Here is a 26,203-nt window from a genome sequence, read left to right as displayed (position 1 = left end):
GTGTTTTAATAATGGGAAAAATCTTCAAGTATGAAGGCATCAAATTTATTCATTGAAAGTGAAGAAAGAGCCAAAGGAAACAGCAAACATGATGAAAGACAGATTGCAAAAAGGTGGGTCATGTTCCTAAGCTTAAATTAAATAATAATTATTTCCTAAAAGAAAACTATATAATAATTTGAATTTTGCAAGAGGAAAAAATATATAAAAATAAATAAAGAGACTGTTTTCTTACATTCAGCTTTTGTTTCTGCCTTTTTAGAGGCAAATATTCAAATGTGAAATGGTTGGACATCTCTGCAGCAAAGTCACTTTGAATTCTGACATCTTTGACAAATTAAAAGTAATAATCAAAAAACAAAATCAATCCTGTTTTTCCAAACTTCTGTTCTATTGTTCATGAATGAGAAGATTTAGTTTCCATTTCATACCAATCTTATAGATTCCTATTTTCATATCTTCGTCCACTTACAAATTTTATTTGCTCTACTGCTGTATATTAAAATAGAAGTGTTCTTTATTAAATTTTGGATCCTTTTCCTAAATTTTAACTAAACAATTTTTTGGAAAGAAACTCTTGATATGATACACACTTCTTTAAAATTAAAATAAGATGATTGATCATTTCCATCTACGATTTCAAAGATATTATGATAGCATGTAAAAATTGTAATGAGCTATTTTACTTTTAGAACTTATTTAGCTACATCCCTTCCAAATGTTTGAACAAATGGAAATATTCATATTTAGAAAATTTACCAATGTATTTATCACCTCAAAAGCTTACATTTTGTCCTCTCCTGTATTTCTACAAATAAAAATAAAATCACAAGAGAAAAGGAATTTACCTTAGAAAAATTCAACAGCAAAGGAAACTCATCAACCTAAAAGAACATTGAAATGTGGAACAGACTACTATTCAATAACTGGTACAAGTAGTTCATGATAAAAACTGACTACTATTCAGCCAAATCACTCTGTATTTACACTTTTAGAACAGAACTACATATTATAAAGACATCTCATTACATTTGAAATAATCTATGCATTCCAAATGTACACCAATCAAATGCTCTATTGGATCATATCAAAATGTTATAAAGAAAAAAATTGTCACTGTTCCATGGATCAAGATGTCATTGCTCTCTGTGATATACTGCTTGGTTACTTGAATGACTCTCGTGAAAGCCAGACTGTTCAGTCTCATTCCAGCAGAAAAGCCAATGACCTATTTTATGCTCGACGTCCTGTACGGTCGTATTTAAGTTAGCATTCTAAAGATTTGTTGCAGTTTCAAAACTCTCTCAAGGATTATTCCCATTTTTGGAGCATAATTCAGTTGAGGGGGGTGAAGGGTGACAATCCCTTGGCATGTTGACTCTCCATTTCCAACAGCATTAAGGATTTCTGCCTCTGGTACCTGTTCCTTTTTGCAGCAAGAGCTGGGGAATAGTTGTCACAAGGTACATATGTTAGCAGAGAATCCAATCAAAATCTTTTGGTGCATAAAAGAAAATGTTAAAAACTAAAAAATAATTCTCAGCATGAGAGCGTATGGTCAGAACGTAGATTCAGATTATGAATATAGGATCCTCTAGATACACGCATACTCATCACCACCAGCGGATATTCGTGATGTTCACAAACATGAAATGCAATGCATCAGAAATGGCCTCTTAACCGGAAAGAACCGACTTCGAAAAAAAATCCAAAAGAACTAAACCCTTGATCATACATTAAAAGAAGAAAGAAGAAAAACAGAACGGGCAGATAATTTGAGATACCATAGCTCTCACAAGGTTCTCACTGCATTCTTCCTTACCCTTTTTTCTCTTCCCCCCATCTTCAACCTGAAGTCAGCAGGTAAGATAGCAGGAAAATAACTATCACAAATCTTCTCTATATTAGGATATCATTTCCTCTCCCCCTCCTACCAACATTGTTAAATTGACTATACAAAAGTACGAAATAGGAGGAAATGAAATTCCTACAGGTCAGATGTCAAATAAAGATCATAACAGAATCAATTCATCCTTCACTTCACTTAAAAGTTCTTTTTTATCAAGGGCCTAAGTTACCAAAACTCATGGTATATCAACATTACAAGTCCAAGCAAATGTTTTAGACCTTCCATAATACTGCAATATAGTAGGAGAAAGAAGAAAGAGAATTTGGAAGTGATTGGGTAGTTTTAAGGGTAGTGCTGGATCTTACAGTTATTTAGGGATAAGTTCACTTAAAAGTTCACTTCACTCAATTCATCCTTCACTTCACTTAAAAGTTCCTTTTTTATCAAGGGCCTAAGTTACCAAAACTCATGGTATATCAACATTACAAGTCCAAGCAAATGTTTTAGACCTCCCATAATACTGCAATATAGTAGGAGAAAGAAGAAAGAGAATTTGGAAGTGATTGGGTAGTCTTAAGGGTACTGCTGGATCTTACAGTTATTTAGGAGGGAAGGGGTAATTTAAATGGAGTGAGGGGAGTCTGTGAGTGAGGGGAAAAATTCAGTTTGTGAGTGGGCTGTTCATCCTTGAAAGAGGACAACAGAGTGTGTTTTTGTTCTTGTTGTTCTGTTGTATTTCGTGTTTTATTTCCAGATTGATAATCTATCAATCTGTCTTTGTACCAAAGTGTCGTTTACCAAGTTGAATAAAGAACATCTACACTAGTGTTCTATCAAATTGGTACCAGAGCCTTTTGCCCCGGGTAAAGGAAAGACAATGGCACAGAAAAGGATCAAAGAGAAATTAGAGACATTTGATCAAGAGATTTCCAGCACGCGTCGAACTTCATAAATTGCTGGTGATTGAAGAAAATCTTGTATCATTGCCAAAAAGTATTGAGTGGCTGGGAATTCAAACCGAGAAGCAACAACAGTTGTTAATGAAGTATGTAGAAGGCAAAGCGAAGGAAATGATGGTGATTCAGTAGCCAGAGAAGGATCATCGAATAGAAACACGGTGAATGACAGCACCATTGATGGAGACGAAACACTGACAAAAGAGGTGAAGAACAAGGGCCAGACCAGCAAAGCTGAAGGTGATGAGAATTTTAGCAACCGCAACAAGTTTAAGAAGGTTAATATGCCGGTGTTTAATGGGTCGGATCCGGATTCTTGGTTGTTCCAAGCTGACCATTATTTTCAAATTCATAAACTATCCGATTTGGAGAAGTTAACTGTCGAAGTGATCAGTTTTGATGGGGCTGCACTAGATTGGTACAGGTCACAAGAACATGAACCGTTTTTAAATTGGTCAAATCTTAAGCAACGGACTGTTGGTTCGATTTCGATCGCTAAGAGAAGGTTCCATTTGTGGCAGATTTGTGGCGATTAAGCAAGAGACTACCATGGAGGAGTATCGGAACTTGTTTGACAAATTGGTAGCACCATTACCACAATTGCCAAAGGAAGTGCTGGAGGAGACCTTTATGAATGGGCTATATCTGTGGATTAAGGCTGAAGTAGAATGTTGGTTTGCACAAATGATGAAATTGGCTCAGCGTGCGGAGAATCGGGAAGTAACAAGAGGAGAAGCCGGATTGAAAACGAATTTAGAAGGTAAGTCTCAGTCTACTTTACCTCATAATAAATTGACTAATCCTTCGAAAGTGAGTGAAAATAAGTCGGGAGGCACAGTTCCAAAGAGAACAATCACATTGCATGGAACCACAACCATAGAGAATCGGCGAGAAGGACCGGTGCATACATTAACTAATGCTGAATTCCAAGCAAGGAGGGACAAGGGACTGTTTTCGTTGTAATGAAAAATACTATGCTGGCCATAGATGTAATGTTAGAGAGAAGAGAGAGTTGAGAACATTTGTAGTCCGGGAAAATGGAGAGGAGTTGGAAGTTTTCAAAGAGGAGGATTGCAAAGAAACCATGGCAATACAGAAGCTCAAAATGGAGGGGGTGGAGAATCCAATAGTGGAACTTTCAATCAATTCAGTTGTTGGTTTAACCAATCTAGGCACTATGAAAATGAGGGGGAGTATCAATAATGAAGCTGTGATAGTTTTGACGGAGCAACCCACAATTTCATATCTAACAAGTTAACATCATAGTTGAAGTTACCGAAGGAGACATCCAACTACGGGGTGATACTTGGTTCAAGAACAGTCGTAAAAGGCAGAGGGGTTTGTAAAAATGTTGAATTGAAGATTGGAGATTGGAGGGTAACTTCTTACCATTAGAGTTAGGAGGGGTGGATGTGATTCTCAAGATGCAATGGCTCCATTCCTTAGGGGTCACAAAAGTGTATTGGAGGAAGCTTACCATGACATTTTACAGGGGAGGTCAAAAGGTGATACTCAAGGGTGATCCTAGCTTGACTAAGGCAAGAGTAAGCTTAAAGAGTATGATGGAATCATGGTCCTCATTTGATCTGGGTTTCTTAGTGGAATGTAGGGCTTTGGAGGGAGCATGACTTTTGCAGAATTTTATGGAGTTGATGACATTCTCACTGTGAACAAGTCTATTCCAGAATTATTGGGAAGGTATGAGGATGTTTTTGATTGGCCTGAAGAGTTACCTCCTAAGGGAGGAATTGAGCACCATATACATCTAAAGAACAGCACTAATCCTATTAATGTAAGGCTTTATCGTTATGCATATCAACAGAAAGAGGAAATGGAGAAATTAGTAGATGAAATGCTTGCTTCAGGGGTGATTCGGCTGAGTACTAGCCCTTACCCGAGTCCTGTTTTATTAGTTAAGAAAAAAGATGGTAGTTGGAGATTCTGCGTTGATTACCAGGCCCATAATACTGCAATATGGTAGGAGAAAGAAGAAAGAGAATTCGGAAGAGGAGAAAGAGAATTCGAAAGTGATTGGGTAGTTTTAAGGGTAGTGCTGGATCTTATAGTTATTTAGGAGGGAAGGGATAGTTTAAATGGAGTGAGAGGAGTCCGTGAGTGGGGGGAAAAATTCAGTTTGTGAGTGGGCTGTTCATCCTTGAAGGAGGATAACAGAGTGTGTTTATTCTTGTTGTTTGAGTGTGTTTTTGTTCTTGTTGTTCTATTGTATTTTGTGTTTTATTTCCAGATTGATAATCTATCAACCAGTCTTTGTACTGAAGTGTCTTTTACCAAGTTGAATAAAGAACATCTACACTAGTGTTCTATCAAAATGTTTATAATATAACTTCAGTCAACAAATTAAATCATTCTTCTGGCTATTTCATGAGGTAAAGGGTGCAAACCTCAATGCATTCTCATGACCATAAGCCTCCCTATAAGAAGCCACAGCCACTTATGATCTAGAGAAAGCATAAAACTTTGAGGCTAAAAGCTAGACCCTCAACCATGGGTGAGCATGGTGGCCCATGCCTCAGAAACCTTCTAAAATATTGCACATACTCAAAAAAAAAAGAAAAAAAAGATACCAATTTCAATTGTTAATTCCAAATCGCAAGTTAGTTTCAAGTGTAAGGGTGATACAAGCGACAGACAGCCTCAAGTTGGATGAAGTCAGATGTGAAGAACTAGATGAATCAATGAGGTGCTAAGGTCAAGTGTATAAACTACAACGCGAACTTTCTCGAGCACTACGAACACCTCACATATTCGAGTCTTAATTTTTTTCCTTGTCACAGCAAGAATTAAGAAAACCATACTCCCCAGTAAATATCATATTGTTAGACTTTGTTAGAGATGATTAACCTCTCCATTATTCCATAATGGAATGGTTGTCTAATTTGAGCCTAAACCCTTCATGGTTTGCTTTAAGTTTCACCCAAAAGGTTTCTTACAAATGAAGATAGCTGTCATTGCCAATATACCCATGATCTTCTCTTTGCCTAGCCAATGTTGCACTCTCAACAATCATTCCCTTAAAAAAGACACCTCCCCTCCATCCATTTGTGGCCCTTGGTCCTATCAAGAAGCTTGTTGGATATACATCAACTTCCCAACCTGGTAATATCCAGGTCATCACTTCTTCCTTTCTAACGTAATTAAATCATAGTGGGATAATTTGTCATCAACCCTCTTCTGCCCCACCCTTAAAAATCCTCCCAACGGATAAAGGCCTTCAAGCCTTCATTAGACTGCCTTGTCTAATAAAGCTTTACTGCTCGCCCCTTTTTGTCATACATAAGATTATCCGTCTTCTCACATGACCATATCTTTTGAGACTCATCACCTTTGTTCAGTGCCCAAGATTTTACCAACACAGTCAAGCTTGGTGATTTTCTTTTATTCAAAATTGGAGAACTCTTTTGTTAATATTGATTGTATCCCAAGGTGCTTGAAACATTTTGGTCTTGAAGAGTGACAAGAATAAGTTCTATGTGCGGTTAGTTGGATTTTACCTAGATTGAAAGATGGGATTCGATAGCAGGTTGTGAGATTGGGTCCATTTCTTAATTATTCAAGTCTTTCTCTAAAAAATAGTGTAATAGTTTGTCCTTATGAAGCTTCACTGGTTATTATTGTTAGTTGTGATTAAAAAGAGTACACTCTTGGAAATCTTAGAAGTATCATCAAGGTACGTTCTCTCACCCCTCTCCCCCCAAACCCTGTCTGCCGGCCACAGTCTTGATTTTTCAGATAAGTCTCAAGAGTTAGGATGGAAGTAGTCAGATGCAAATTAAATCAGTCACATTATTGTATTTGAAAAGAAGAAGGAAGTTGTCACGTTGAAGATGTGGAAGCCAAAAGAATCTTAGCTGTCTCCCACAACCAACTTCATAGGATTATGTCTGCTACAACGGAACTTCTAAGAACACCAGTGGATAGTTACTTTAACAAATTCGGTGACACAGACAGAGGAAGGCTGAAAATTTGGAAGTCCCAAGCAAAGTCAGGATCACTGGCCTTTAGTTGGGAGACATTTTAATCTAAGGGTATGCTCAGGAGAAAGGAAACAGGGTTGGTTGTTATTTTGAAATATGATGGGAAAGTTCATTAAAAGAATGGACTATATCAAATGGTATGAGGGCGATGCATGCAAGACCCCATCTCCGAGATTGATTGAAAAGCAGAGTTATGCAGAAAATGTCAAACTCAGTTACTCTAATGATATTAAAGAAAAGGTCGAGCAATTGAGAGTCAATCCAGTACAAAGACAGCATAAAATGAAGCAAGTATCTGGGCTCACCAACACAAACAGCAAAGCAAAGGCAGAAAACCAGAAGCATTGGGTAATCAAGAATATGGATGTAGCTCCAACCAATTTCAAACAGCTGTGGATTGTGACAAAGCTTTTCGCTTTTGATGATTGGAGAAGTATTCGTCAAATGCTGGAGACAGTTTTACAAGTTAATGTTGTGATAAATCCTCTGTTTGATGAAAATGCTTTAATTAGTCTGGATCAAGGTTCTATCAAGGAACACATAAGGGCAGGAGTTTGGCAATTGATGAGTTCATTTCACCTTAAATTTGAAAAATGGGATAAAATTAATCATAGCAGACCAATTATAACAAAAGGATTTGGTGGTTGGCTAAAAATAAAAATTCTTCCTTTAGATTACTGGAGTAGAAGAATTTTTGAGATCATCGGAGACAACTTTGAGGGACTTGAATCCATAGCCTTTTATCAACCTAACTGTAAAGAAGTTAAAATTAAAGTTCAAAAAACCTATATGGTTATATTCCTTCAACAATAGAAATCAAAGACACGAGGAGAGGAAACAATTTTCTGCATTTGGGGACAGAATAGATGAACCAGCCGAAACTCATAAGGAAAAAATTATTGATTGATGATTTTGAAAACCCCATAGACCTACTGCGCATTAGAATAGTTTTATCTGACAAAGAAGTAGACCTTTCAGGTTTCCTACCAGTCCAAAATGTTGCAAAATCCACACCCGAGACTTTACCAGTAGCAAGAAACCCATTTGAAGCCTTGAAGTTTTTTTCCGATAAACTATTCCTTCTAAGTTATATTTACAATGTAATAATGCTTGTTTGATTGTTAAATGTATTCCTGATAAAATGTTGATTTGATAATGTTTTCAAACCATTAGTGCTGACCCAGTTCTATGAAACTAACTCTATGTGCACATTAGAGAGTAATGCAAGCAAGGGGTTGAGTATACGGGTCTAGGCTAAAATCTTTGGTGTAAGATGCGTCCACCAAAGTGTTGCAGAAAGATGTGTGAGTTTGTCCACATTCAAGCTACGACCCAAGCAATTGAATGTCTGAGTGATGTCCACCTTGGTGCTAGGAGTGAGTTTGCCCACACTAGTGGCTAGGAGTATTAGAGTATGTTTTAGCATCCAGGTCCAAGTGTGATGAGCATGCATCTACCCCAGGAAGTTATGAACTGATCCAGGCAGATGATAGTTTGGCGTGAGGCACCTAGTGAGGGCTCATTAACAGATGGACGCCTGAAGAAAGAAAATGTGAGACCCGTGTCTAATTTTTTTTTCTTTTGTCTAATTAAAGGGGTTATTTGGGGAATAAGTGAATAAAAGTTTTCGAACGAGGCGTTCTAGGTGAAGTTCACGTTGGAACAAAGCGATGTGAGGAGAAAGAGAAGGCGAGCAAGATTAAGTAGGCGGTTTGAGAGTAAACGCAAGCTGAAGTTAGGTGTTTAGAGTTGGAAAAATTATGGAAAGTTTCCTAATTCTACTTAATGGGCCATGTGTAAGAGGTTAGGCTAAGCATGGTTTGAAAAGTTATTAGACTTATACGTGTAGTACTTTAAATAGGAGCTGGCGAGCTTATGAGAATTTAAGGATGACTAATCCAATTTGGGATTGATATAAATAGGGGAGAAAGACTAGTAGAGAGGAGAATTAAGCTAAAATTCGTAAGAGTTACTCTGCCGAAAAGAAGAAGTACTAGGCAAGAAGAAAGATTTGAAGCTAGGCGTTCTGAAGGAAAGACTTAGTGTTGTGAGTTATTTTTCTCAAAAGTGTTTCCAGATTTCTAAAGTTCTCTCTTTTCTTCTTTTGTAATGACTATTCATACATAAATGTTTATAACATAATGCTTTTGAAAGAAAGTTTGTCTTATGTGAAATGATCTCGTTGAACGCTATGTTTGTTTGTAAACCATTAGTCTTTTTCCTATCACAGAGCTAACTATTATGTGCACATAAGGAAAAAGGCAGTCATGTACAAAGAACTGCATGGTCGAATGAAGCTGGCCAATGCGTTAAAAAAGCGTTCAGCTTAGCGGTCTGAGCAATGGAAAATGAACCAAGGAATTCTCCAAGGGATGCTGTTGATGAAAAAGACATCAAAGTTAGGAATGGTTCATGCTCCTGGCGAAAAAAATGTGGAGGACTAATGTGTGTTTATGATTTATTGAAATAAGGCGTTGATGCCTATTTGATGAAAAGTTTTCAACGCTTTGTATACCGGCGAATCTTGTAATTCTAATATGGATTTAAGAAGTCCTTTGGACAAAGGTTTTCTAAAAGTATCACTCACTAAATACTTGACTTAGTTTTAAGTTCTCCTTTCTCAGGTGATCAGGCATTAAGACCAAGTAAGAAAAGCTAAGACGGGTAGCTAAGCATGGAAGCTAAGCAAGCAATCTAAGCCCTTTTATTTTGTACTTTTGTAAATAGGAAACTATTTTGTACATAGAAGCCTTGTACTAAAGGGCTGCATCTTAGTTTTATGAGAGCTTGACAAGGCATTTAAGTCTAATTGTTTGATTCTTGTATTAAGGACGCATGTAAAATTGTAGAAAGCTTGGTTCAAGTAATAAGAAGCAGTGTGGTTATCAGCTATGTCTTGAAGTTATTGTGTTTCCGCAGCTTATGTTATTTTCCATACCGCATAAATAGTTCAAGGTTAAGTTCAAGGACTTAAGTGAGTGTTCTGACATTTCACTTGAGGCGTCAGGGCTGCTCTAGTCGTATTGTGTGTCCCATAGCGCGGTTAAGGGTGCGTGTGGGACAGAATGTGACAGAAAATGATTTCAAAACTTGGTTTCCATATGTTTAAAAAAGTTTTCCAAAATGTTTTTCTAAAATTTGTCACTCACCAAGCATTTGACTTATGTTTTCCAATGTCCCCTAGGTAGCAGCGTAGTGTTCCAAACGTCTCACATAGCTGCTATTGTCCTTGCCTCATAGTGTTCTTGGGTTTAGCATATTACATTTGCTTTTTGTAATTACAGTTATATTGTAAAGAGTTTTAAGTTTAACTTGTTGTAAGAGCATAACATGCATTGTAATGGAAGTTGACAAGTGAACAAAGTTGAAGCCCTAATCTGGATGCATATCTAGACATTGAGAAAGTTTAGTTTCTTCTAGGTCGAGTGCCACAACAACTTGAGATGTTTACATTTCTCTCACCTAAGTCACATCTTCTCTCGGTTTTGTAAGGGAAAATGTGAGAGCTGGTGTGACATCAACTCCATCTACCATCTTCTGTTCTGCAACCACTTGCAGCCATTTTATTAGTTTGATAAACATTTATGGACTATAGAACTTGTTAGCTCTTGTGTTTTCTAAAGCTGAAGGTGCAATAAAGCACCATGGTCTTCTGAGGCTTAATCACAAAACTAAAAGAAAGCACAAGCTTTTTTTTTTTTTTTTTTTGTGAGGCGCAACATATATAGAAGTACTACATTAAGAAGAGAAAGCATGGTTGAAATGGAAATACGAAAAAGCAAACCTCTAAACACGAGAAACTTTGCATTCAGGTTTACTAAGTTTGATTTCTTTTTAGTTAATAGAGAAGGAAGGTGAGACAAAGGAGGCATTCTGTACTATCTTAGTTCCTAACAATACCCCATCACTAGAAAGCCGACGTCACGACGTCTACTCCGACAATACTTCACTCGGCCACACTAGGTCAGAATCCTCTGTCAATTCCACTCTGAAACGTCGACAATCGGCCTAATACCATTGTTAGGTACTTGATCACCTTAGGGAACCACGCCTCAAAAGCCAGTTATTGAGTGAAACAGCCAAGCCATTTAAGTACCACATTGGTCATTCCATTCTAACCAATAGGGGACAAAGACATCCCATACTACCTTGGTTCCTAACAAAAAAATCCTAATTATTTCTATTGTCTTAAAATAATAAAAAAGCCACGAGGCGCAGGGCTTTGAGCCTTGGGGCTTCACAAAAAGCGCGTGCCTGGAGCGCACCTTATTTTGTGAGCTTGCCTTTTCAATGCAAGGTGCCAAACACCGCCTTGAGTCTAGGCATGTACCAGGGTGGGCTTAGTAAAACACTCAAATGGCCCACTCGTTATTTACCAACCATACTTTCAACTTACAAATTTTTTAATCAAAACAATCCAACCTTTTCTTCCCTCTCCTTTGATAAAAAAAAATGAAATTGGGGCCTAACAACATCCAATCAACATGCTGCTTGTATTTTATGTTGAAATAAGAAATCAATGCATAGTTAATAAGCTGAGGTTGCAGTCGATAAAGCTGAATAAATAGTATCCCCAGCCTGAAAGCTCTATAATCATGTCAAACTAAGTAATACTTAATGTTAGGCTACACTTGACCCAATTAGCATGTGCAATATAATTCAGTAGAAGCTCGTGCTTAATTTCTTAATGATAAATAACAAACGTCTTTTACCTTTCAGTTTCTCTTTCGTAACATTTCAGGAAAAATTATAAGGTATCAAGACAAACAGCACAATGGAAGTCTATAAATCTAAATAACAATTGCTTCCATGTAAAAGTTAAACTAGTCACATAATTGATACAAATGCAGGCTAGCTTCGGGTGGGGTAAATAAAAAACGAGGGAGAAAACCAAAGGTCTTTCAACTAAATACTTACACATTAATTCACTAGGCAAGCCGAAATCATAATCATTTCTACGTCTTCTGATGCAGCATATGTAGATAACTGCCAGCAGTGCACAGAAAAGGAACGTGGATGATACACCTATTGCAATTTTACCAGTTTTAGACAACCGCCCATGTTCCCAAAATAGAGGGCATGTTGGCAAGGAAGGCACACCACATAAACCCTTGTTGCTAGACAGGCTGCGAAGGAAAAATAGGGGATTAAAACACAGCACAGAGAACTAGAAGGTAACACGAAACTAAAATACTTGTTACATGATAAGAACTTCTGTAATTAGTGTAGTCAATAAAACACTCAGCCAACAAAAGATTTTCTTTGAATAAAGCCATCTTAAACTCTTTGGAGGCAATTGGGGCACAAACTATACTAAGATTATAATATCTCTTGCTAAAGTAAATACTATTTAAAAGTCCCAATTAGCTACAGTCAACACTATTTTTCAAAGCCATCATTTGCTACAGAACTATTTTCTATAGTTTTTACTATTTATATCCATAATTTTTTTTTATTCTTCATGTGTTTACTATTTCCTTCTCAAACTACAATAGTTCACACCTCAAACACATACTATTGTAACTCAAACTAAAATAAGGTACACCGTAAACACAAACTACTATAATCCGACTATAACAATCCTAGGATTATATAACCAACTCCTTGCTCCAACCTCTATAACTTTTGCAGCAAGATTGGAAAAGCTTGGTAAAGAATGCAGATTGACAGTGTGAATTGTATCTCCGAAGATTAAGATTTGAAGCAATGACTAGCAATATTCCAAATATGAAACCATAAACCAAACATCAGATAATCCTTGGTGACAACTCTTTAAAATCTTAATAGATTTGAAAATCAACACATGAATAGTTTTTATTCTACTTGCACTGAATAAATTCACCACTAATGGATATTAGAAAGGAAAAACACAGAATCGATTAAGTGCATATTTTTTGACCTAGAAGTTGCAATATGAAAATATGTAATCGCTCAATAGAAGTGGAAACTGAAAAGTTTATATTCTACTTGCACTATATACATTCACCACTAATGGATATTAGAGAAGAAAAACAGAGAATAAATTAAAGGCAGATTTTCTGAACTAGAAGTTGCAATATGAAACTATGTAATTGTTCAATGCCTGTTGGGAACAGATATAGTCATGAAAAACCATAATACTTATGTCTTGATTGTAATGACCCAACTTTTTGGACCTAGATTGACTCAAACTGTTACTAAATGCATTTACAAAAATCCTTGAAAAGAGTAGAGAAGAATAATTTTCTTAAAATAATAAAGAATATTTATTTGGGATTCCACGGAAATATTGGAAAACATAAAATAAAGAGTTAAACTAAACTAACTAAAACCTCTAAAAGTAACACTATTGAAACATGAAATATCATAAAAAAAAGTTCATTGACCTCATGGCGCAACCAATAAACAATATTGTCACTTGTTACATATCTCTGCCATTACCCAAGTTTCACCTCTCTTCAGAGGATCCAAGTCCAAATATGTATATGGCTCCGTTAGTTCATCCCCAAGTTTAGAACAAATGCATTGCAAAAACAATTAGAATGGTCCTAGAATAGTCTTAAATGAGTTCCCTCAAAACACAATTGGATGGCATCCTCATCCTATCTTTGTGTCTGAGGTTTAGGTTGGCGCTCCTCCCCCTCCACTGTCTACCATGAACTTTCTTCTATTCTCTCTCAAACTCAGATAAATTATGAGCAGTGTTCACCGGTTAGGAAAATGTGAGTTTTTCTTTTCTTTTTTTTGCCTATGGTTAGGTGATCGAATTTATGTTTGAACTTTACTATGGATTTTCTTTTGCTACTGTCTTAAACGAGTTCCCCTCAAAACACGATTGGATGGCATCCTCAGCCTATCTTTGTGTCTGAGGTTTAGGTTGGCGCTCCTCCCCCTCCACTGTCTACCATGAACTTTCTTCTATTCTCTCTCGAACTCAGATAAATTATGAGCAGTGTTCACCGGTTAGGGAAATGTGAGTTTTTCTTTTCTTTTTTTGCCTATGGTTAGCTGATCGAATTTATGTTTGAACTTTACGATGGATTTTCTTTTGCTACTGGCTACCTACCATAAACAAGAACCCAAATGAATCACTCTTGCAAGAATGTGTTATGGACTACCACAGATCAAGTTGGTTGAATGTCACTGAGAAACCTGAGCTATCATGGGTGATTCTGGACAACCACCATTGAAAGGAGGGTTCACCTTTAGGCTAAAATGCACGAACACTTTAGTTTGATTAGTGTGTTTGCATTCTACACATGGCGAACACTTCAAAACTCCTCTTATTGGACATGCATTGAACTTGCTTAGTGTTTGCAATGACTTCAGAGGTAGTCGTCGTAGAAGTGAACCCTATAGCCACATCTACCATCAAATATGACCGTCTCAAAGATTTGATGGAATGGACCTAAGAGCACTTATTCCATATGGGAATGGTTTAGATATCCGGAAGAAACAATCAAAATCAAAGTCCATGTTGGTTGGTGATTAAAGACCTAGCATGACAGATGGAAGTTAAAGAAGACTTTCTTTCCTGAGTGGCAAGCAAGGATTAAAATATCAGTGTCGGTTTGCATTTCAGTTTTTTCCATGAAGTGAACCACTTTAGCATCAAGAAGAAAAACTCAAAGTATGCAAAGGCATATGAACACCAAGCCCAAGAAAACGGGACGCATCCAAATAAAAATAGATCAATCAAGTTAAACAGTGTCTATAGAATAGTCCCAAAGAAAAAACTACGAGGTCAAAGCTCAAAAAGAAACATGAAATCTCATAAGCAACCAAACGTCACTAGCTCCCTTTCCAACCCTCTAAACACTCTACTCTACTATTCATTTCCCCCAAAGATTCTACATGATAGCACACACCCCCAGCCACCCATAAGAAACAACCTTTCTCATGGAAGGGGGATGGAGGAAGAACCCTTCGATCATATTACTAGTAACCCTATGACAATAGGCAAGCCAAACAACTGGAAGAACATGTTTAAAAAAAATACGCAAAACCCCATCTCCAAAGAATGTGATCGAGAGGTCTTCCTTCACCAACAAATAATGCAACAAAATGGGCCCACCATCGGCCACATCCTTCTCAAAAGTCAATTGAAGGTGTTCCACAACCGTGCAAAACTTGCCAAATACAGAATCTCATTTCTTGAATCTTACCCTCCAAATGGCTGAAAAAACAGACTCACTAGAGAGTGGAACCCAACAAACAAATAAAATATGATTTACAAGAGAAAATGTTCAGAGGGTCGGGATCCCAAACACAGAAATCTCTCCTCCCACGTGTAAAATTAACCTCCACCAATAAAGACAACAAAGAGACAAAGTCAGTTGCCTCCCTATTCACCAAGAGCAACTGAAACCAAGAATGAAAGCGGGCTTCTGACCAGATCAAGAAGTAAAAAACAAGATTTTTAAAGGAAGATTAATGAAATAGCGATGGTGAACCTGAGAAGGAGCATTTTACGCAAAGGAACAAAGGGCAAAGAGGGTCTATGATCAGTCCTTCCATAAATACATATCCTAACTCCCTCCAATGACACAATAGATGAAAGAGGAAAAATGGGTAAGCTTGTTTACATCCTTGGACAGATTCCAGTGTCTTTTTTTTAAAATATATCAACAACTTTCATTGAGAAAAAAATTGAAAGAATGTAAGGGCATACAAAAGAACAAGCCGCTGAAACACTCTTTCTAAAAGGAAGGGGTTCCAACTAAGTAAAACGTTACCAAGTGATTAGTTACAAAAAAGCTTCGAAACCAAATCCCAAAGGAACACATGAAACCTCACTGAGGACCAAACGTCATGAGGATCCATGTCCCTACCTTTGAATATTATTGTTCCTCTCCCCCAAATATCCCATAACACTATACACACCCCTGCTAAACACAAAAAACGGTCTTGTTCTCTCTAAAGGTGAATGGAGGAGGAAGTCCTCAATAGTGGACAAACATCCCTTTGGCTTGCTATTCATACATCAAACTCCTGCAGAATGGTGTATGGAGGAGGAAGTCCTCGATCGTGCACAAACATCCCTTTGGCATGCTATTCATACATCAAACTCCTGCAGAATGCTCCTTGGTAATTGTCTCTATTCTAAACCTGCCTGTTCCATTTATACCAAATTGGAGAAAAACCATGGAAATTTCTTATGGGACAGGGAGGAGGAAAGGGTGGTTCTCATTTAGTTATGACTTACGTGGGAGTCTGTTTACAAAAGTTTGTAGGATGGCAGGACTGGAAACTTAGCTGCCAAGGTTTCGATTCTTTTGTGCAAATCATGTGGCACTTTGCATTAGAGCCACATGCCTTTTGTCATTAGATCATCCCGAGTATGGCGTCACTTCAATAATTGGGATTGTAACATGTAGGGTATTGGACTTTCAAAACCCTCGTACCAAATGTTGGGGGACGCTATTGTATTGTGTTTAGTTTACAATGTCTTCTAGACACTAAGTTTCTGTTGGAGAGTTGGAACATTCTTCATTTTAGGAGATCACTTGATAAATCATACATCTCCCTAGTATCTCTTTCCACATCTTCATAGTCTTTCTGAGCGAGAGTTAGCCAATATTGCTAATTGTATGAGTTTTCTGGATTCTAATTTCTTAGATATAAAAGTGTTTGGGATCTTGAATATTCTGGTGTTTATTTCAGCAAGTAATTTTTTGCAAACTCGGTCTTCCCTTCTCAATCCTTACATCTTCTGCCTCATTTTCTTTAAGGTGTTATTGATTATTTCCTTTCTTGAACTATTGGATCTATTATATTTGCCAAATTTACTTTTTCCTTGTAACGGATTGTTCTTCTATTTGAGAAAACTCTTCTCTCTTAGATGAAATATACAAAAAATATATTATTTTAGCATAGTATCAAAGTAGGTCTAATGAAAACCCTAAAAACCCTAACTTAAAAAAACCGAAAAAACCCTAAATCCCTTACCTCCATATACGTCCGCCACCAATGACGAGTTTGGTTCTTTTTCTCAGATATGTTCTGTCCGTTTTCTGAACTTTATTGCTTCAGCCATGTCAGATACTAAGTCACCTATAGCTCAAGTCAACAATCGTATCCATTCCAATAGCCCCACTATCCAAATAACCACAATCCGACTTAATGGAGACAGGTCACAAAGTGTTAGGTTGTATATTCGTGGACAAGGGAAAATTGGCTACACTACTGGAGAGATAACTATCCCAAAACTAGACAATCCTTTGTTCGATACATGGGATACTAAAAACTCGAAGGTTATGACTTGGCTTGTAAACTCCATGGTTGGAGACATCAGTTGTAATTACATGCGCTACTCTACGACAAAAGAATTGTGGGATTGTGACACAGATGTACCCTGATTTGGGCAATCAAGCACAGGTATTTGAGTAGAATCTCAAATGAAGAGACATACGCCAAAGAGGTAACTCGGTGACACAATACTTTTACTCCTTAAAAAGGATTTGGTAAGACCTGAATCTCTTTGATTCATCTGAGTGGAAGTCTGCATATGATCAAAAGCATTACAGAAAAAAGATGGTCATATTTAGAAGTTTATTGTTGGCTTCAATGTTGAATTTAGATGAGTTTTTTTTTTTTTTTTCGAAACAGACAATGAATTTAGATGAGGTTAAAGGTTGAATACTTGGGAAAACCTTTTATCCATCTATTCATGATGTGTTTGCTGAAGTTCGCAAAGAAGAAAGTCACAGGAATGTTATAAGGAAACTTCATGGAAAATTTGCAAATTGGAAAACTTCTAAGGAAGGGGAGAGAAACTCCCTCCTACACACCTCAAATGCAAATGTTGGTGATTCCAACCTATTTAGCAAGGAGTAGATTGATCAAACCATGAAATTGCTAGACTACTTCTTCATCTGGTACTCCTAGTGTTTCCTTGGCACAATCTGGTAATTTATCTCAAGTCCTCTCTTGCATAAACTCATCTCCATGGATTATAGATTCTAGAGCCTTTGATCATATGACCGGTTCGTCTTCCTTATTTACATCCTACTCCTCTATATATTGCAATGAAAAAATTTGCATCGTCAATGGTAGTTTCACCCCTATTGTAGGAAAAGGAACTATTCCTCTAACTACATAAACTTACATTGCATTTTGTCCTTCATGTTCCAAAATTAGCTTGCAATTTGTTATCTGTTAGTAAAATATCTAAGGATACTAACTGTCGTATTATCTACTGTAACACTCATTGGACCTTTCAAGATTAGGATACGAGAAAGACGATTGGATGTGCTAGGATGATTGATGATCTCTATTACTTTGATGAAGTTTCAACTAGTCATAAACAAGTTCAGAGTTTGAGTAGTTGCCTATTCTCCATCTGTTAAAGAAACTATAATGCTTTGGCATCGTAGATTAGGGCATCCTAATTTCTTTGACTTAAAGTATTTGTTTCCATATTCATTTAAAAATCTTGATTGTTCATTTTTTCAATGTTTAAGTTGCAATTTTGCCAAATATCATTGATCCACTTATTTGCCCAACTCTTATAGGCTTCTTCACCTTTTTCCTGGATTCTTTTTCTGAAAGAGAGACAGGCTTCTTTATTAATGTAAAACTCAAAGTACAAGAGAATTATACAGTGAAAATAATAGAGAAGCCAAAAGGAGAAGGGGATTAAGAGGTGTAGCCATACTTCTGCCGACATCTTAAACCTAGGAAAATCCAAAGGCCAAAAGAAAATCCAAGTACAGCAACTACAACAGTGCAAAACAGTCAAAAAAGTAAGAAATAAAACTGAAGAGAAAAAAAACAATAGAAGAAATGAACCAAAAACAAAAAAGACGGGTTTTCCAAAACCAGCAGACTGGCAGAACTAAGGAATGTGGAAGATGCAGAGGATTAGAAGCAGATTGATCATAAAACTTGGAGAAAGACAGCCCAGTTTAAACCATAGAACTTGAAAGGAGTAATCATTACATTCCTGACTTAAAGAGCACCAGAAATATCCAGCTTCTAACCCACCTGGTAAGCAACCCCCCCAAAAAGTCCTACCAAATCCACAAAGAACCAGCCAATGACCTAGAGCTCCAAAGTGTTTTATAAGCATTATTAAATCTTTCCATTTTAGATTCCTTCAATGGTGGCAGGAACAAAATTGCAGTGACAGAAATACTTCCTAAATTGCTCAAACAAGAATAATACCACAATCTTTGACTATGGACACCAAGTCCTTTGGAAAATCTGAAGATTTTAGCGGGGAGGACCAAAATTATGGATTTTGTACTTTGAGTTCTAATTATGATTCCAAAATTATGAGTTCTAATTCTTTGATGTCAAATGTGGAGGAGTTCTTCTTCAAGGAGAGAAACACTAGACTAACCTGAACCATGGGTTTATACTAGAAGAAACTTGACTCAAAGGAATCGAGAACAACCAATTGATCTATCACAGAACCGATCTAATACCCCAATAAATGATTCTGAAGATCTAGGTAACGTACATTCTCCCTTTACTTCTTCTAATTCTCCCAATTCTTCTTCTCATAATTCCTTGCTTGATGTCTGCGATCTTCATATTCCAATTGCCCATAGGAAAGGTACTCATAAATGTGTCAAATACCCCATTGCAAAGTATCTTTCTTACCATAAATTGTCTGTCATAAAACCAACCTATTTGTTCTAAAGAATATACAGGAGGCCCTAAATGAGTAGAATTGGAAATTAGCAATGATGGAAGAGATGAATGCGATGAAACAAAATTGCACATGGGACATAGTTGAACTACTAAAAGAAAAGAAAACAATTTGATGCAAGTGGGTGTTTACGGTAAATGTCAACCTGATGGTAGTGTTGAGATTCACTCAAACAATGTCCATACGCATTTACTGTGATAACAAGGCAGCAATTTCCTTTACCCACAATCCAATCTTCATGACAGGACGAAACATATTGAAGTCGATAAACACTTAAAAGATCGATGAGGGAGTAATATGCATACCCTACCTTCCAGCAACAAAACAAATTGCAGATGCATTAACTAAAGGCCTTCCAAAGTGTCGATTCAACAAATTATTGACAAGCAGGCAATGACTGGTATCTTCAAACCAACTTGAGGGGGAGTGTTGATTATTTCCTTTCTTGTATTATAATTTATTGTATTGATTGTATTATATTTGCCAAATTTATTTTTTCCTTCTTTGTAATGGGTTGTTCTTCTATATAAGAAAACTCCTCTCTTTGCGAAATATACAAGAAATACATTATTTTGACAGGTGGAAGGTCAAAAATATAGAGGTTAAACCTTTTCCTTGGTTGGTTAACAACTTAATGCGTTAGACTTATCTAGAATTCTCCTTTCCAATTTAGTTAGACTTAAAGGTTCATGAATTCTCCTACGGTGTAATTTATCATGAGCTGGATAGATTATGTTCTCCTGGTATAATTTAATTACGACATAAGTTAACAAAACAAGAGGGGCAACGACCTCTGCTGTCAGCTCCCTGATTGAAGAAGAAAAAAGAAAAAGTTGTCAATTATGTGCTAAGTGACTTCCCTTTTCATCTAAAACAGAACAGTTCTTTTGAAACTGAAATTTTCATTGATCATGGAAAAGTTCAGAAGAAGGACCAAAAAATTACACCTACAGGCAAACTAGGCAGCTACGAATGAGGAATATGCATCATGCAAAATCCAAGAATGTTACTACACTAAAAGCTCAGTAAGCACTGTGAAATATATAAATTGAAGTTTACATACTCAATGGCTCCACCATGCACACCAATAGAATAAAGTTCTTCAGGCACCCGTCCTTCCAATAAGTTGTCATTTAATAGCCTGATAAGATGGAGAGCTACTGAGAGAAAAGTGATGAATCAAACTAAGACCACTAAGAGAAAAGTGATAAACCAAACCAAATCAAGACCACCTCGAAGATCATGTATGTCTCCTAAATCCAGGAACTACATTGAACGTTTGCAACTTTTTCACACAAAATTTTTGGATCTCGTTATTTTCTCAGGCAAGGATAACACTTGAACTAAAATTTGACTTCTACAGTGCATACTAAAATTACATAGTCAATAAAATTATTGTTAAAAATGTTCTTCCATAGTTTAAGGAAGAGAACTCATGCATCAGAAAAAGCGAGGAAGTACCAACAAGAGATATAATTAGGTGAGCAGAATACTCACACAAGCTGCAAATTTCGAGATGCTAAACTATCTGGTATGGATCCTGTTAACTGATTCTTTGACAAATCCCTACAAAGTCCATAAATGCTAGCATAAATATTCATTAAAAAAATAAAAAGAATAAAAAATAACAACTTAAGTCAGGTTTGAAAGTTATTTTGAAATTGTTAAAACCACTTTTCACATGTTTGAAATCACTCGGAAACATTCATGCAAAATAAATTTAGTGTTTAATTTTACACTTTTAAATGCAATTTTCATATCACCAAAATTGAATTTGAATGGTTAAAAACATGTTTCGAAGTTATTTAAAAATGACAAAAATGATTTTAACCATTTCAAAACCACTCTTTTGACATCCCTTAGATTGTTTAGTAACATCAGCATCAGTGTGCAGTTTGCACATAAAAATTAACAGAACAAAAAGGGTTTACCTCAGCAACAAATTAATATAAAATACCGTAAAGTTGTACAGATAACTGCAACTGAACAAGTAAACACAAACATACTTACAGCCGTGTGAGAGAATGTTCACCTAGCCCAGGCGGTATTGTGCCCCCCAATGAGTTGGAACTAAGATTTCTGCAGATTCGGAGGAAATAACAAAACAAAACAAAAATCAAATAAGATTCAGAAGACCTATTAGAAGTTAAAATTTATATGCAAAGACTGATTCTTTAGATTTGACAGATAAAGAAAAAGTGAGATGAGACAAACTAGTTAATCAGATGTTATAACCGACCAGCAATTAGACCTAAGATTATTGACAATTCTCCACTGGCATAAATTAAGTTGAAAGGTGGTTGAATCTATAAATAATACCAATTAGTAGGTTCAATTATAAATTAAGTTGAAAGATGTGGCTGAATCTATGAAACAATACCAATTAGTACAGTCAATTTAGGAGAAAGACGTAAAATTAACATGCTATGGCATCATGACGTATATTTATTTTCCTGTAGAATGTTAGTTAGATTGGAGAGAGATTTAACGTCAATTGAATCATAAACCACATGGTGATAAACTTTTTATTCTACCATGCTCAAATTACAGTAATGGTTAAATAAGAAAGGAAACAGAAAACTGCAGGGTGATATTATAGAAAAGAAAAATAGGAAGAAAGAAAAATTTTCAGATGATACTTACAGGCTTACCAAGTCTGTCAAAAAAACAATTTGGTCGCTGACATACCCTTTCAAGCCTTGGCTTCCCAGATCACTGAAATGACAGATGATTTAAAAAGGTAAATTCAATGGGATCAAAATAAAGCATTGAATGAGAGACTTAACAACAATCTCTTCCTCTAAGAGAACTGACGGAATGCCTTGTGCAAGGAAGAAACAATGGGTTTGAAGTAATATTAATATAATATTTTACTCAAAAAAAATGCATCTAAAGAAGGAAAAACGGATTTGGTACTGCCCTTCTAAAAATGTGGGGTTTTGTGCATTGATGATGCCTTCCTACTTTTTCACAACAGACTAGAATCCTAGTATAAGATGTTAAAAACTAAATCACCTATACGATATTTTGACTATGTTCAGTTCATTTAGACTTTATCACTTCAATTTTTCATTTTTTTTCACATTTTAATGAAAATCCTCTTGCATCATATCAAATCACTAAAAAATTAACATTTCAAGGTTTTAAATGTTTGAGACACTTGCTCACAAAGAAAAAGATCATTTACGATGCTTACATTTGAAATATAACGAGGGCAGTTCCATTCTTGTTGGGACGACATGTAATTCCCTCCCAGGCATCCCAATTTGTAGGAGCACAAGGATCGCCATTCCAACCCATTCTATCAGGCACTCGAAGGGACACTTTCAATGCTCTCATAGCAGATACTACAATCGTAAATAATAATAATCATAATAATAATAATAAAGGTGTTAAGATTGATAAGGATGCCTTTCGAAAAGGATTTGTCATACCCCTCTTCAACTTCCACTCTATATACTTTCAAAAGGATTTGACTGATAAAGTTCCAGTTTTAACCACGCAACTAACATTTCACTGTTTTTTGCAATCCGTTTTCATTTGGGAACTCATCAAACACTTTATGTGCTAAACATTCCCCAGATCCAATCCTAAAGAAATGCCAGAACTACCTAATTTTGTTAGTTTAACTTTCAAATTCTCTATTAATGGAAAAAATTTAAAAGCTCCACCACAAATAACAAGGGAAGCATGCTATAACCCCTCCACTGATAGAGCTCATACACAAGCCCTTCTCACTGAAGTAACGACGAACAAAAAAAAAAAAAAAACAGAGCAATAACCAGAAAATCGTGCATATAAAACAACAAAACGCACATACCTTGCTCTGGCGCAGTGGAAAGATCTCTCGGAACCAATGCGTAATTCTCAAGCCCACTGAGTAGCGGCGAACCAACCACCCCCACAAGCTTCACAATCAAAGCCGAGCTACTCAAATTCTTCATAGTACAAGACCAAGAATAAGCTGCAAAACTTCCAACTTTCGCGAAGATGTCTATTCTAGTCGCATTATTCCCATTAATAACCACATCGAACACTCTCTGCCCTGCCTTCTTCACATTTGAATCAATCTCCGCAAAATGCAACCAAACTAAATAATCCAATTTGGCGTCCACCGGCAATTCGTACTCAAGAACCCCAGTTCCCCCAACTGTCACCGCCTTCTGATACAATTTCATCGGAAAATAATTCGGCTGCTGATCAGTCCCACTTACGGAATTCTTCGTCGACAAAACTCTAACCGATTGTTTCAAACTAGGGATTATAAAACTGGAATCAGACTGCCACGAGCGACCGAAAACATCTGTATCATTGCTAAACCCAGGGCCCCATTGCTCAGACCCGCAAGTAAGCCTCCCGTAGTTAACAAGAATGAAGTTCTCTCCAATGGCGGTTGAGTTATATGACATGGGATTGACCTGAACGAGCTGAAATGACCCAATGACTGGCGAATCGGTGGAAAGGCTGTAGAAGCAGAAATCAGCCTCCCCGTCGCCAATGAAGGCGAAGAGATCAGAGTAGGCGCCATGGCGAGCGAGGTCCTCGGACCAAGGAGAACGCCAGCTGAAGACAAGGGTACCTTCAATGGAGGCATCAAATGAGGGAGGGTGAGATTTACCATCGTAATTGTCATAGACAGTGAATGTTCGGAAGTAGTAACGGCCAGTGGGCAAATTGGGAATAATGTAGCAATTTTTCTTGCCGGAGGATAGAGGGAAGAATCTGAGATTCTTTTCTTGTGGATGTCGGAAAATAAGGGGCTCGGAGACGATAGCAGTGGTGCCGCCGGTGTAGAATCGGTCGGAAAGCCAGGTAGTGCCAAAAGGGTCGGTGGAGTTGATTAGACCACCGCAATCAATGTGGTAAGAAATGCCTGAAATCAAATAAATCATAGTCAGTGGAAGTTGAAGAGTTGGAGAAGAAGGTGAAACAATAAGTAAGTAAAAGCAATGAAATGGAGGTTACTGAAGGGATGAGGAGCAGAAATGGAAGAAGGGGTGATGATGAAGATGAAAATGAAGAAGAAGAAGAGAAAGAATGTCATGTTGATTTGGTGAGAGAATTGATAGATGGGAGAGAGCGAAGTGGGAAATAAGTAAGAAAAAGAAAAGTAAAAGGAGAGAGAAGAGAGAGAGAGACGAGGCGAAATTGGTGGAGAAAAAAGAAGAAATAGTGAGTGGTAGGCACTCAAGAGTGTGAGGAGTTGAAACTTGAAAGCGGAAGAATGATGGATTTTCACATTTCAATCCAAATCCAATCTTGGGAATCAAATCTTTCCCACTCTCACTTAAGTCATCATCTATTTAGAATCTTCCATTCCATTTTTTTTTATTCTTTTTTAATTCTCCAATTTTTTCAATCTAATAATCTTATATTTAGTCATCATAATTCTTTAGATACAGTAAAATAAATTAAAATATATACAATCTATATAAAATTTTGAATTTTATTAATGATAGACACTGATAGACTTTTATTACTATCTATCAATATAATTGATAGAAACATATCAAATATCTATCAACGTCTATCATCGATAGAATCTAAAATTTTGTTATATATTTTAAATATTTTGTCATATTTGTCATTTTGACGATTTCCCTTATAATTTTAGTAATAATGACTAAATATAATAAATCTTATGGGTCTTTTCAAAAATATAACAAAACAGCAAAATATTTACAGTATACAGAACAATTTCGAAAACGGAAAAAACCTACAGGCCCACAATGGAAAATACCAAAAATGCCCCTGTCAACAAAGCACATAATATATTTGGTATAGGATTATTTAGATTTGACTATTGTTTGGGATCGTTTAGATTTGGACACGACTGTTTAGATTTTGATAACCAAATATAAACGATTTTTTAAGATTCTTTGTACCAAATCTAAACGATGTTTTTCAAATATTTTATATTTAGTACACGATCTTGAACAATCAAATAACAGTTTGAAAAAAAAATTAAAAAAATTAAATAGATCTTTTATATTTGTTAATGATCTTGAACAAAATTGTACCAAATAACAGTTTGAGAAAAAAAAAGTGGAAGAGAAGAAAGAAGATGGAAAGAAAAAAAACCCGGAAGAGGGAAGAGAAGGAAAACGATAAAAAGGAAGGATAAACCTTGAATATTTAGAAAAATAGCCACCTTCAAGCGTTTTTTCATTTTGTTACAGACCGTAAATATTTTGTCGATTTGTTGTATTTATGAAAATTTCCCTAAATTTTATATTTAGTCATTATAATTTTATTAACTTGGCATTTTCATGAATAGCAAAATATTTAAACTATTTATAAAATATAACAAAATTTATCAAATTATCTATAGCCTATTTAAAAGTTTTGCTATATTTTATAAATAGTTTCATTTTTTTTTGTACTATTCATAATAATTTCCTTTTAATCAAATTTTATATTTAAATAAATTAGTTAAACAATGATACTTGTTATGTGCAAATTTAGTCTCCTCATCCTCAAAGGATTAGAGAGTCTAAGAGAATTTAATAAGAGTTTGGTGTGACAAATAAGTTAAGTTTAGTGAAGCTTAAAGAAGTCTAGGAGAAAGTTTAGTGAAGCTCATAGTCTAAGAGAAAGCTTATTAGAATCCATGGTGAAGTCTAAGAGAGGTTAAAGAGAGCTCAGTAAAACTCATGAAGTGAGTTTTGTGGAGCTCATGAAAGCCTAGGAAATAGTTCAAAAGGTCCCTTAAGAGAGTTTAGAGGAGTCTAAGGAAGCTTAGACATGGAAAGTTTAAGCTTAGAGCAGC

The 26,203-nt window shown here is 36.2% G+C and overlaps 1 protein-coding gene across 1 annotated transcript; it reads right to left on the bottom strand.

Moving 5' to 3' along the window:
- Window positions 1-873: 873 nt before the first annotated feature.
- LOC103503373 (receptor-like protein 4) lies at window positions 874-24,618 on the bottom strand. Its single transcript, XM_008467550.3, has 9 exons — window positions 24,400-24,618; window positions 23,255-24,307; window positions 22,631-22,781; window positions 22,078-22,149; window positions 21,445-21,513; window positions 20,932-21,000; window positions 20,498-20,575; window positions 11,718-11,926; window positions 874-1,442 (listed from the first exon to the last, which is right to left on the bottom strand). Exons 1-9 carry the CDS (start codon window positions 24,476-24,478, stop codon window positions 1,336-1,338), a joined length of 1,887 nt encoding a protein of 628 aa, XP_008465772.1. The 5' UTR covers window positions 24,479-24,618; the 3' UTR covers window positions 874-1,335.
- Between the last annotated feature and the right edge of the window lie 1,585 nt (window positions 24,619-26,203).

Source organism: Cucumis melo, chromosome 9 (assembly GCF_025177605.1).
Source record: "Cucumis melo cultivar AY chromosome 9, USDA_Cmelo_AY_1.0, whole genome shotgun sequence".
NCBI lineage: Eukaryota > Viridiplantae > Streptophyta > Magnoliopsida > Cucurbitales > Cucurbitaceae > Cucumis > Cucumis melo.
Note: the sequence above shows the minus strand (reverse complement) of the source record. Positions and strands in the feature narration are given on the sequence as shown.